Here is a 13,596-nt window from a genome sequence, read left to right as displayed (position 1 = left end):
ATGTGTTTTATATTTTTATTTTAACATGCACAATTTATTACTTTCATTGGTTGTATATATAACTATACTATTTATAAAGTACTTTATTAGGTTGGTATCACCCATCAATCGGATCCCAACTCAATTAAAGAATTATCAAATAAGTATTTTATAAATTAATAAAAGCTATCCATAACAAAATTTGAACCAAGGACATGAATATAATTTTTTTACAGTTGAAGTAATTTTTAGTTTTAATATAAAACTTCAATAAATATATTTGTCTTTAAATTTATTTTAAAAATAATTTAAATATATTTTAATTGATACGGAATTAAAAACTAGTTTTTTAATATGAGCGACACAAATATAGGGTACAACATCTTTTAAACCCTAAAGTTTTTGTTCATTTATTTGAAAAGTTTTTTCTCTTTCTTTAACATCATCTTCCTCCTACCATTGTCCATCTCCTCTCTCGTCTCTGCAAATCAGTTTTTTTCTTTCTTTTTCTTCTTTTCTCTCACCGCCCTGTCCGCTGGTACTGCGCCCCAAATTTCCGAGTCCGGGTGACGAAGGCTGCTGCATTCCTCATTTGATAATACAGCAGAAATGAGAGAAGGCTATTCAATACTTCTTGAACTTTCTGATGCTGACCCTTTCTTTGACAAGAAAAAGGTTAGAGAAAGCAGTAAACTTGTTTTAGCCTCTTTCATTTTCTTTACCAAAATAATTTGATTTTGGGATTTCCTTTCAAGTCTTACTAGTAGTAATCGCTACTCTCTAGAGTAGTAAAGATGAATAAAATGTGAACTTTGGCAATATGCAACGGCCTCCATTTTAAGCGTGAATGGTGTGTCTGATTTGTGTTTAGCAGATACGTTTAAGTAGAGAAATATAAACTAGACTGACATGTAATAAAGTTTCTAAATTAGTTGATGATGAAAATGTTCTATGTTAACAAACTGTTCTTTCCCATGTTTGATAGAGATTACTCAATGATATGGGATTTGATGTCAAGGAAATTGTACATATTAAGAGCTCTTTGGATCGTGATTCACTAAGTACTACTTTGAATCAAATGCTACAGATAGCAAGAATCATACATTTAGACGAGGTAAGTTGCTAATTTCCTCTTTACAGCCATTGGTATTTACTGTGAATCTATGAAGGGAAATTTTTTTTTTTAAATTCTTTCTTGCTTCAACTTGTAATCTCCTTTTGTGAGATGAGGGTCAAATAATTTGATGAACTTTATCTTCCTCAGGGATCATTCTTCCCTTTTAGCTTTTACTTATGTATCTTGATTATGTAGTCTAATCAAGGAAAATAATGTGGTGTGGTTTAGGGAGAAAACAACCGTAATCAAAATATTTAGAATCGTAAACTGAGTTAGAAAGAAGTTAGAACTCTAGAAGACGTAGGGTTATAGAAAACCTCTAGTTTCTATTACTTGAGAGATAATAATATCTAGTAATTAGGCACACGCATTTATGTATGTAATGAATTAATTTTGAAGTATTAATATCAGTCTTTTCTTAAAAGTTTTGATAATTTTTACTTGACTGTAATTTTAATAGATAAAAGAGAAATATATTAATAGTTATGTGCTACCATACATACAATAAAAATGTAAAAGTAACATACCTCAATACCATATGTATGGAGAGGCAAAAGGAATAATTATGGAAGATTAAAAGTTTGAATGTTGTGAGTAGTTGTTAAAGTTGTGAAAAGTAGTAGTTTATTCTGTAAGTTAGTCATTAGTGAGTTCTTTTTTATTCAAAAAAGAATAGTTAAAAATTATTGAATTACTTTTATAGCCTATTTTCATTATCTATACTATTACTTAAATTTAACTTTTTTGACATTTTTTCAATTGAGTTGGTGTTTGGTTAACTAGTGATGCCAATTAATTCACACTTGGCATGCTTGATCCTTATTAATCAATGATCATAAATGGCATGAATTGGTCCCACCGAGGACAACATTTAGAGCCCAAGCATCAAGTTGATTGTCAATTAGTGCTGTTGCAAATCTGCCAAAACCATCTTTCATGTTCAATACATTTCTGAGTTGAATTTTCTTTCAATGTAGAGCATTGACATAGTTTGCTACTCTCTCATTCTAGTATTTTGATTCTCCTTGAAAAGTTCTTTTCTAGCTACTAGGTGGGTTTTACAGACAAGTAAGCCAAAGAGCAACATTTGTACCATATCCATTTTCAAGAAGTTGATTAATGCATTGTTGTTCTCCTGCCAATTTTTTTTGGTCATTAAACATGTAAGACATTTGCACTCTTGCTTTAATGTAGCCTCCTAGCTTTTTTTACCTCAAAATCTAGACCAAAATTAACTAATCGTCTGCATAAGTTGTGGACAACTCTATTACTCCGCTTCTACTTGCTTAACACGTGTAACATTTGAGCATCCATTTGATAATTCTTGTATCAAATGACCTGGAAATCTCCTTCTATACTTGGGAATTGGACTAAAGCATAGATTATCCAAGGAAACATTATCCATTGCCCATGTTCCATTAGCAGGTTGCTTTTGGTACCGCAGAGAATAATTCTCGAGCTGGTACAAGTGGTGAAGGGACTTGAAACTCAACTATTGTCACTTGCCAGGCTGCATTATAGTTTGTTGCTGATCCAATTGATAAGACTTCTAAAGCAATAACCCTTGAAACAACATTGCGAAACACACTAAACAATGAATTCACATTCATGAGATAAGAAAGATAACTTAACTTGGTATATTGCATTGCAGCTCCATAATATGATGCAAATTCATTCGCAAAGCACTTCCAAAGGCCGTTTGGCAATAAATTTCTTTGGGGAAAGCATTGAACTATCATTACAACTTCCAATAAAACATCATATGTTAGTTTCTGCAATAGAACAACAGTTGAGATTATTCTCATTTCAATTAGTTGAATAGTGTGTGCATAGTTTAACTTTGTCAACAAGTTCATGTTTTGGCTCACAATCTAGTGACCTCATAAATGATATATTGGAGCATAAATGAGCTAGGCTAAGAGTTTTAGACACATAATTGTTGTTCAGACAGCTAGGAAAGAATTATGCCAAATGGTTAATAGAATATCCTCATTCATACCTCTTTCATGAATTTCATTCACTAGTAAATGACTCACACCATTAAAATCTAGGTCTTGAGCGAACTGTCAAAGTAATATGCTAGTAGTGCAAAACAATCGTGTTTGAGCGGAGTGCTTTAACTCAATCTGATAAGCAATTATTCCACCAACGCTCTCCCCCTCCCCCTCCCCTTTTTTAGGAGATTCTAGCACATCTTGTTTCTCTAGAAACCATTAGAACTTGATTTCTGAAATGACTTTCATAAACTTAGCTTTTCATGTTGGATGCAAGTAATTTTTCTTCAAAAGATTGCATCACCTTCACATTGTTACTTGCCTCCAAACTTTCCAGTTTATTCTTGAGTTGAACATTGAGTGTTCTCTTGGTGATTTTATTGTGGAAATTGAATTGGTTTTATGTACTCCAAATCATCAGCTGAAGTTATGTTTCTTGAGGTATCCAAGAGATTTCCTACTCGGCTCCAATCAACCTCTTCTCCTCCTCCTCTGAACAACTAGAGACTCTCCTTGAATTGAATGCACATCAATTTCTTCACTTTCTTTATGATATTCATCATAGCTAGGTTCCAACATATCATAATTGTGCTCTTCTACATGCATTTTGCCATGTGAATTAGCGATTCCACGCTCATTCAATTCAAGGGCATACACCAACTGCTTCTCCAATCCACCTCATACCATAGGGTTTGTGGGTCTAGCATCATGAAAGGGGTTTTCTTCCTTATTAAAATCAGATATATCGGTGAGATTACCCTCCAATACGTCGAACTTCTTGTGGGAACCTTTTAGAATCTCCATCTGGGTTCCCACTTTTCTTGTTGCAGCCAAGCATAAATTGCATGTAGCTATTCTTCCATTGCACATTGCATCCTACAATCGCTTAAAAGCAAACCCTAATATAAACCCTAGGATCTTGTTAGACTTTGATGCCAAAATTTGGTATGGTTTAGGGAGAAAAAAGCAGTAATCAAAAGAATTAGGATTGTAAAACGAGTTAGAAATAAATTGGAATTCTAGAAAATGTAGGTTACACAGCGCCTAATTTTTGTTACAACTTGTTATAATAGGCTTTCTTGCAAATAAAGTTTTAATCATGGCCCTAGATCTAAACACTAAGATGACTAATAATCCTAGCCCTCTATCTTTACATCTAATAATAAATAAAACAAATAATAAAATTACTTTATTAAAAAAGGGTTCCTGCACCATTAAACCAAAATTGGTGTGGTTTAGGGACAGAACAACAGTAATTGAAAGAATTATGTCTGTAGAACGAGTTAGAAATATGTTGGAACTCTAGAAAATGTAGGGTTATAGAAAGCCTCTCGTTTCTGTTACTTGAGGGAAATAATAATAGTAATAATGATGATGATGACAACAATGATGGTAATTAGGTCTGTAAATTTTTTACTGCTTATTTATAGTAGGCTTTCTTGCAAATAAAGATTTATTCATAGTCCTATGTTTAAACCTTAATAATAACTAGTAACCCTAGTCTCTTATTTTTATATTTAATAATTAATACATAAAACAAATAATAAAATAGCATAAATAAAAAAAGCTCCTGCGTCAAAATGGCACTAAACAGGTTGTCCTAGGGATCCTCCGATGCCAAAGAAAGTTGCATCACCATATAGAAAAGTGAGCCTAGGTGCACCAGGCATATGCCTAATCAATGTGCCTGGCCTGAAGGGGTTTGAGGTTTTTTTGTTCTCTGATACTAAAGCGCAATGCCTAGGTGAGCCTAGGCACATGCCTGGGCAACATTGTAACTAACGAGGCCACAATGGGCAATGAGGTGCCAAGAGACAGATTCACAAAGTCCCTTCAATAATATATTGAACTTTGAATAAATAATGATATGCAATGGGCTTTTGGGATGCAGGTAGAACTTTATTTTGGTCAAATTGGCGGACTGGGATTTTACAGCCCCAGGAATGAGATGGAGGCTCAAAATTTCATCCTTTCACTTATCAAAAGCGCCTTATCCCATCATGTACGCATGCAAACACATGCTCTGCAAGATCTGCGAGATGCACTTATTAATAGGATTCATGAGTTAGGAACTGAGTTTAAAGTGGAGAATAAAATTGATATAAACTACAAGTGTGATAAAGAGAAGTGTTTATTACAGTGGGCTGAAAACAATGGTGCAAAAACAAGATTGCAGATAGCTTGTAAGTTCAAGACTAGAATTGCTTTTTAGTGATTTCTTGTTAATTAGTTTCCTGGCCTTATCATGTTTTGTTTTTCCTTTTATCTGTTTTAATACTATTTGGACCACATAATAGTTCTTTAACATTCAAAAGAAGCTTCAATACCACAAAATGGAATTTTCAAAACTGGCTTTGAATGAAAAGAAAAGGAAGTCCATGCTTTAACTATTGTCCGTTTCTTGCATTGGCTTTCATACAGATGTTGAAGGAGCTGGTAGAGGAGCAATTGCGATGGAAGATATGGAAGTTGGGGACATTGCTATGGAGATTCCTGCATCTATTACAATCTCTGAGGATCTCGTATATAAATCTGACATGGTATATTTCATCATTTCAATGAATATGTATCACTAGCTTATTATTAGTTTTCCCCAAGTTTGATTTAATATCTTTCAAAAAGCACCTAAGTTGAAAAGAGAGGCGTATTGAACTTGATAGATTTCTGGATATAATATGGTTATTCCAAATTGACACCATGTTATGATTCCGGTTTATTCAGTAATCTGCTGGCATAGTAATCCCCATACACTCGTGTAATTAAATTGAGAAAAGAGGACAAACAATATAACCATCACCCAAAAATTTTATTGTCCCCATATTCTGACTTTTAATGTAGGAGGCAAGTAAACTCTTCATCTCATACGCAAAAGATATTACAATGTCTTATTGTTTTGTCAATAAACCATCTGGTTTATGTTCACTTATACACGGTATAAGCTACTGTGGGGTGGCAATGACTTCATAGAGCATGGCATAAATAAAGCGTAGATATTTTAATACTGGCTGAGGATTTTACTTTATTGCAGTATCAAGTATTAGAGAAGATTGATGGAATGTCTTCTGAGACTATGTCATTGTTATGGTGCATGAAGGAGAGGCACAACTGTAATTCGCAATTCAAGATGTACTTTGATACACTACCAGAAAATTTTAATACAGGTTTGACCTTAGCTGTGATGAACATAGTTGATGATATCTAGATTGTAGCAAGTTGGTTTTATTTCTTTCAAATAGTTACCAGATTCTCTCTCATAAGGATAAAGTGAATGAGCTGAATGCTATTTTGAATTTAAAAATGTATCTTTTGCGTATTATTTTGTTCTTGAATTTTACTTCCTGAGGAATTTATTGATGCTGATGACTAATCTTTCCAAACATGGTCTAATGTAGTAGATTCACTGTCTCTGTAATATTTGTCATCTGTTCTTATTTCTCTATTCAATTGTGAAGGAAAAAACCTTTTCAATGGACCCTGAAAGAAAGAGCACCGTCTTGGTGGGGTCATAAAAAATGTTCCAGGTCTCATCAACCAACTCTTGTACAATAATTGTTCTGAGAAGCGATGTAAGATGGCAGATGGTGATGGAAGTTGTATATATCACCTTTACCTACAGGATAGGAGGTCGATTCTGTTTTGATAGATGCAGGCTTATGAATTCTTTTGTTAACCTGAATCAGCCATTGACTTCAGGTCCCCCCACCTGGGGGGGAAACCACTTTGACTATAGTGATCCTCAGAAAGAATAATAAGCACTTTCCCTCAAAAGGAGGAGCACGCCAACTCTACCAAATTTTTAGCCTTGTTATAATGATACACTTAAACCTGGCTAATGCTGAATTTGACCAAGAACCAAACAAGCTTTTTGTGCCTTGTATAGCACTCTGAAACATGTTAGCAATCTCTTCTTTGAGGAGTATGAGTAGGTTTTTGAAGTGCTTTGTACCAAGTAGACAAACTAATTGGCAGTGTTTACATATTTCATCTACTGCCCTGAAAACATTTAGTAATTCCAGATAGTGTAGTGGATGCTTCAGAACCCAGGGTAAACCCTTTCAACAAGAATTTGCTCCATTTCATTGCCATTGACTGCATTACCAGCATCATTAGCCAAGAGATAGTGTCGAAAATTGCATCTTTTACATATTATACTACGATATCATGGATTCTTGTGGGATAATATGAAATTATATCACTGAACCATGGATAGTGTAGATGCTGTTTCTCTTTGCCTTCCCTTCTTTCTTTTGTTTTCTTATTTTATTTATTAATTTCTCCTAGACAGAACTAACTGAATAATCTGGAGCTAAAGTTTGTTCTGAATCATGTATGCAGTAATTAGCTAGAAGGAATCTAAAATACTTGCACAAAAAAGGAGTAGTATTAGCCGTTTTATCTGTATGTGATAATGAAGTCTTCCTGCCTTTGATACTAAACTTTCTGTACTCTCTAGGATATGCTATCAATGATAATTTGCAATAAGGATGAGGAAGAAGCATTTCTTATATCAGACAGTCAGGGTGGAGGAATAGCCCTGGTTACATTTTATTTATTTGGAAAATTTTATAAAATAAGACAATGCAACACAAGACATTGTGCTAACTCTCATTTTCATTAATGTGCATTAGCAAACCCATATTCTGTAAATCAATATATCCTAATTATTGATAATGATGTTGATTTTGAAATTGAAGATCTAATAGATTCAAATATAGAAGACACCATCTTTTCCCTTTTCCTGTGACTTGATTGTATAAATTAATAAATGTTTTAACCTTACTCAAAGATAGTAATAGTGAGACTAATATAAATTTTATGTGCAATATGTATAGTCCTATATATTATCTTTTTACCTATTTTAATGTGGAAGACGTATTTCTAATTTTTTGACCTCAAATTTCCACTTCTTTGTCGTACAGGATTGAGCTTTGGAGTTGAAGCAATCATGGCTTTGGATGGAACTTTGCTATTTGAGGAGATAATGCAAGCAAAAGAGGTTATCCTTTATTGAACTGTCCAATATGTATACTGAGTCTACCTTAGAGTTATGGCTTTCTTTTCTGATGTGGAAAGGATCTAGATGTTAGAGGAGGTGTGCATTTCGGTTTTTGATGATTTTAAACTATTATTTTACTCAACATTTTGTGGCATCATATTAAAATTGGATCGCTCTAACTAGTTTTAGGTTGGATGATTAATAGTGTCAGAGCTTCAGTTTCTTCTTGCCTCATTTGTGTCTTCTGCATGATAAGCTTATTTTCCTTAGTTAATTTATTAGGCATACACGTGGCGTTATTTCTATCACATGGTATTTTCAATAGTTACTCTATTAGGCATACAAAGGTGTTATTTCCATCACTTGTTATTTTGCCTTGATTGGATTTGTGCATCTATAGCCAAGTGGTTTTAAACTTTGAATACATAACTATTGTCTAAGTGCCTTCTAAGTACCTGTAGACCTGGTTGATTTAAGAAATACATTATGTTTACCTAACTTCATTAATCTTGTAATATTAATTAGGGTAATTCAGGAAACTGTAACTATTATCTATGATAAATGCTTTATGTTGAGAAATGTTAACATTTTTCTAAATATAACGTATGGCCTTTCTTCCTTTTTGGTCTTTCCCAAATCTGCAGCATTTGCGTGTGCAATATGATGAGTTATTTCCTGCATTATCCAAGGATCATCCTGATATATTTCCACCAGAGCTCTATACATGGGAGCAGTTTTTATGGGCTTGCGAGCTCTGGTATTCTAACAGCATGAAAATTATGTTTGCCGATGGAAATCTGAAGACTTGCTTGATTCCTGTTGCAGGCTTCCTCAATCATTCTGTAAGTCACTCAATTTCTTGTTATTCACCATCCACAATTTGTTATTTCATTTGATGCTAGATGATTAAGGTACAACTTGAAGCTATAAGAGACGGTCTTGTGTACCGTTGAACTTCACGAATTAGGAAGAACCTATTTGGAAGGAGTTTATCAATCCTTAACATACGAAGTGCATATGTATCTTGAACTATGCTTAACTTTGTGGTGTTTGGCTGTTTATCAAATTTTCCCTAGTGTTGTTGCTACTACAACAACTATACCAGTTGTTCAGCTGTATGTACTAGTACGGACAATTTTAGTTTTTCCTTAATTATTTAGTTTGCTATTATATGTTTTTCTTAAACTTGTCTTCGCGGCCATTTCAAATAGGCACAATCAATTTTTAACCCAAAATATTTAGGCTTTCAAAATTTTCTGTCTTACGTGTATATATTAAGGTTCACTCTTATCTCATTTGCATCCTTTTATAAGTTTTTATTCTAGTTGATAATCTGGTATAGGGTATCGTTCTTTACAGTTACATCCGCATATAGTTCACTATGGCAAAATTGATTCTACAACAAATTCCTTGAAGTTCCGTCTTTCAAGACCTTGCAGTGCTGGGGAACAATGCTGTCTTAGTTATGGAAATTTCTCTGGTTCACACCTAATTACCTTTTATGGTTTCTTACCACAAGGAGACAACCCTTATGATGTGATTCCATTGGGTAATTTCTTGCATCCCCTACATATGTTAAGCATATTTGAGGCTATATTTCGCTTAGTTTGTATATGCAGATTCTTATGTAATACATGTATATGATTTTTAGTGGATATGTGGACTTTCTTTTTTTGACTCTCGGACCTGTGCAAACTTACACCCTGAGGGCTCATCATTTTGCAAGCAATAGTGTATTCCTCGAATAATCTATTGAGCCTTATTTTGGTGCAGATTTTGAGGTTGACCAAGTTGACACCATGGTGGAATGCCCTTTGTCCAACTGGACCACTCACATGGTCCGGGGAACCTGGCTTTCAGAGAATCAAAATATCTTTTATTATGGTTTACCATCTCCACTATTAGACTGTCTACGAAGTGCTCGGAGTCAGATGCCATTCACTAAGACCCTTGTAATCTCATTCCCTTATTTCTGTGTTCTACATACGCCATTATATATTTATTGTGAATATTTAGCGTCTCATGTGGTTATCTTCAACGTAATGCTTTCTTTGTCAGTTATTAATCACAAAATATTGACATATTTGAGTTATTTATACTTTTTTGGGGCCCTCTCTCAAGATAAAAGCAAACATGGAAGTTGATAAAGAAATTCTTGAAGATCTACAGTCCACATTCAATGCCATGATGGAAAATTTAAGTGACATGGATTCTGTTGATAGGTAAAGAAATCCCAAGCTCTAATCAAGCATTTATAAATTCATGGCAGCTGAATCTAATTTTCAATACATGAAAAGTATATATATTGATGATTTTCTGTCCCATCCATGCAGGGAAAGTAGCAGTTGGGATGTGAAGCTGGCATCACAATTTAAAGAGATGCAAAGGAGGATTGTCTCCTCGATTTTAACTTCTTGTTCAACAGGTATAAAGCTGGTGGAACATGAACTGTCTAAATGCAAGGCTGAGGAGTGAGGAGAAGATATCACCGGGTGAGCTGGCTGCTGTTTGTTGATCCTGACTCCATGTTGCACTTGTGGCATCGGCATGACATCTTTCTTGCACTGCAAAGATCTTGTTAATAACCACACTGATAACTGCAATGACCATCTGGCGCTCAGAATTTTGATGATATAAGCAGCATGATATGAGTAATGGCCTGGTATGATTAACTTTCAATGTTATCATGAATGAAGTTACATGGTCATTTGAGTGTATCGGATTGGATGAGTTATATATGACTAGTTAACTTATTTATGTTGTCTGAATGTTGGGATGGAGAAAAGGAGCAAAGGTATAGAATAGCCTCCTGAGTTATGAAAGGCATTAAGCCGTTTATTAATTGTTTAGTCCGGGGAAAGATATGGCCTTCATATTGGGGCAAGATGCGGATAATTTTGCCCTAATATTGGTGGATTGGTCGTGCACCCTCTGCTATTTTACTTTCAATGCAATCATCAACGCCATTCATATATATATATTCACACCTGGCATGTGCCAGGGTCAGTACTTGGCACGTTAGTAGTGAATTTTTTTTAACCTTACAAGTAGGGCTAAAAATTGTCATACATCCCATTTCTTATATATATAAAATTTTTCTTTTTAATTTTTACTGTATCTATGTCACCACGTTAATTCTGCATGTGGTGTTTTAAAACTCTAATGATAGTATATAAAATATTTTCATTTAAAAATATAAAAAAACAAATAAATAGGACACATGCAATCATTTTAATCTTGTTAAATTTTTACACTAAGGTAGTTTTTGGTGTTTTCTCGTGTTATGATTTTATTAGAATGTTTCTTTGGAATGTAATTGTTGAGGATAGTGATCATATTTTGCTAATTAAATTCTCAAAAAAGAAAAAAATTATCAAACGCTACCTAATAATGATAATAATGATAATAATCTTATATGATCATAATGGTACTTAGTAAAGAACTTGAACAAACTAAACTTTCCTCAAATGAAAACCAAAACATAGTCTTAGAAGAGAGGGTGATTGTTGGAAATCAAAGATTGGGAAGGTGGGTGGAAAGGAAAATAGATTTAGTTGAGCGATTTGACAACTAGCATGGCAAAGCAGGGTTCATATCTGAACCCAAGGCGTCGGCCAACAGTGAGTTTTTTGTTATCATAGAAAAGGGTGGTGTCGCAAAGTAAAAAATAAGGTCGAGAAAAGTTCAACTTCAATTTGTAAAAGGCTTTGGAGTCTTCATCGAATAGAAGAATGTCAATGGATTTGCCATTTTCCAAGTCCTGCACCTCCTTCTTCTTAAGCCCTGGAGCAATGTACTTTTTGACTTCATCCACAAGCACAATTATGTCTCCCTTTTGGTCCAAATCTGCATTGCATATTATTCTTTCGAATTCCCAATCCTCTCTCCCAAACATGGATTCCAACAACTTATCACTTTCCTCTGGACTCATTGTTTCAGTTAATAATTCCTTGCCTTTCACTTTGCAGTCCTTCAATTGAGCAGCTAATTTCAATGTGAAGTAAGGCTAGGCATCTGCCATTGCTACACAAATGGATATTCATTTTCAGTTGAATGAAATATAAAAATAATCAGATTATGTTTAATAAACAGGCCTAGCATCCAAAGTATAGACATTTAACACAATAACAATGTACCAAGTCTATTTGTAATCAAATTTAAGAATATGTGGTTAACATAGCATACTGAGATTTTCTCAATTAAAATTTTATGATATTTCTATTACTAAAGGAGATTACAAAATTAGTTTTATCAATAAATTTACTTAACATGTTGATTTCAAATAAATAAATATAAAAGATTTCATTTATTCTCATTTTTTTGTTCAATTAATTTCTTTCATTAAATGATAGTGGCTTCTTTCTAACCTCACCAACGGCATCCAAAATTTCCAATGAAGATAACTTAAAAAAAAGATGAATGCCTAAAATTAAATTACTCAGTGAGAAATAAATTTGAATACTATGTCAAGCAATTCAAATGTATCTTTAACGCCTGGCCTTAGCTGAAATGTTGTTTGTTTCTTTTGTAGTATTGAAAAAAAATGGCCATAATGGCAAAAAAGGAATAAAAATGTAGGACATATATGAGAAAATCTTGTGCTCAATAGGATTTATTTTCATGGACTATTTCCTTGATATTCAAACGAATATCACACCATTTTGAGAGATCATTATATGAATAGTTCATACCACTTTTGTAATAAGCCCATCCAATTATTATATACCACATCAATAAAATTTTTCAACCGAAATCTCTTTCACACTAGTTTTTTTCTTCCTGAAATCATATCTGCAACAACAAATAAAATGAAGGAAAAATTGATGAAAAAGTTTCTCAATCCATATCTTGAAATATAAAAAAAAGTTCATTCTAGCAGAAACATTTTCAAAAGGAAAAAGAAAAAGAGCAAACTCTGTTTGCAACTAACAGTAGTAGCCCTTATTTATTGAATACAATTTTGTCTAAACAATTTTGCATAGGGTAATTATAGGTTACCATATGTCAAGAGAAAATATGGTTTTCTCACAAAAAATAGGGTAATTACAGGCAAAAAGGAAAAAAATGGCCTTCTTTTTCATCATCTCTCCTATCAATTATACATGAAATTTGAAAGGATTTCACTTGAATTAACACTCTAAATATCATAAAGAAACCAACTCTTCAACGACAAGTGATTTTAATTTAGCTTTAATATCAAAACCGAGAGTTTGATTTTGACAATGATTGATTCTTAAAATTGGGATTCCTTGTTTATCTTCTTCTGTTTGCAATGGGAGAAGTTTCAGACACATTCTTTTCCCAATTTTAGTTGGTGTTGCAGATATGCTTTTAAGGAAAAAAACAAACACTGATATGTGAGAGACTTGTTTCAAATGTGATGTGGGTTGAGGTGGCTGTTGTTCATCCATTTTCAAATTGAAAGTGCCCCCGACGTGTCATGCGGGTGCTTCCAAAGGATGTTTTAGCAATTGAACTATGTTAATACTAACATCAATGGTGAGAATTTA

At 33.6% G+C, this 13,596-nt stretch overlaps 1 protein-coding gene across 1 annotated transcript; it reads left to right on the top strand.

Annotated features, from left to right (window-relative positions):
* The first annotated feature begins 372 nt into the window (after positions 1-372).
* Positions 373-11,107, top strand: LOC105790945 (uncharacterized). The gene is made up of 11 exons (XM_012618760.2): positions 373-654; positions 965-1,093; positions 4,982-5,273; positions 5,512-5,630; positions 6,119-6,251; positions 8,010-8,086; positions 8,731-8,928; positions 9,446-9,635; positions 9,860-10,038; positions 10,208-10,308; positions 10,420-11,107. The coding sequence occupies exons 1-11, from the start codon at positions 589-591 to the stop codon at positions 10,559-10,561; spliced, it is 1,626 nt and encodes a 541-aa protein (XP_012474214.1). The 5' UTR covers positions 373-588; the 3' UTR covers positions 10,562-11,107.
* Positions 11,108-13,596: the final 2,489 nt, after the last annotated feature.

Source organism: Gossypium raimondii, chromosome 8 (genome assembly GCF_025698545.1).
Source record: "Gossypium raimondii isolate GPD5lz chromosome 8, ASM2569854v1, whole genome shotgun sequence".
Lineage (NCBI taxonomy): Eukaryota > Viridiplantae > Streptophyta > Magnoliopsida > Malvales > Malvaceae > Gossypium > Gossypium raimondii.
The sequence above is the reverse complement of the archived record's forward strand: the minus strand, read 5'-3'. Positions and strand labels throughout refer to the sequence as shown.

Coding starts and splice junctions, on each gene's coding strand:
- LOC105790945 (XM_012618760.2), top strand. CDS start 589: ATGAGAGAAGGCTATTCAATACTTCTTGAACTTTCTGATGCTGACCCT. Junction 1,094..4,981: donor GAATCATACATTTAGACGAG/GTAAGTTGCTAA, acceptor TTTGGGATGCAG/GTAGAACTTTATTTTGGTCA. Junction 5,274..5,511: donor AACAAGATTGCAGATAGCTT/GTAAGTTCAAGA, acceptor GCTTTCATACAG/ATGTTGAAGGAGCTGGTAGA.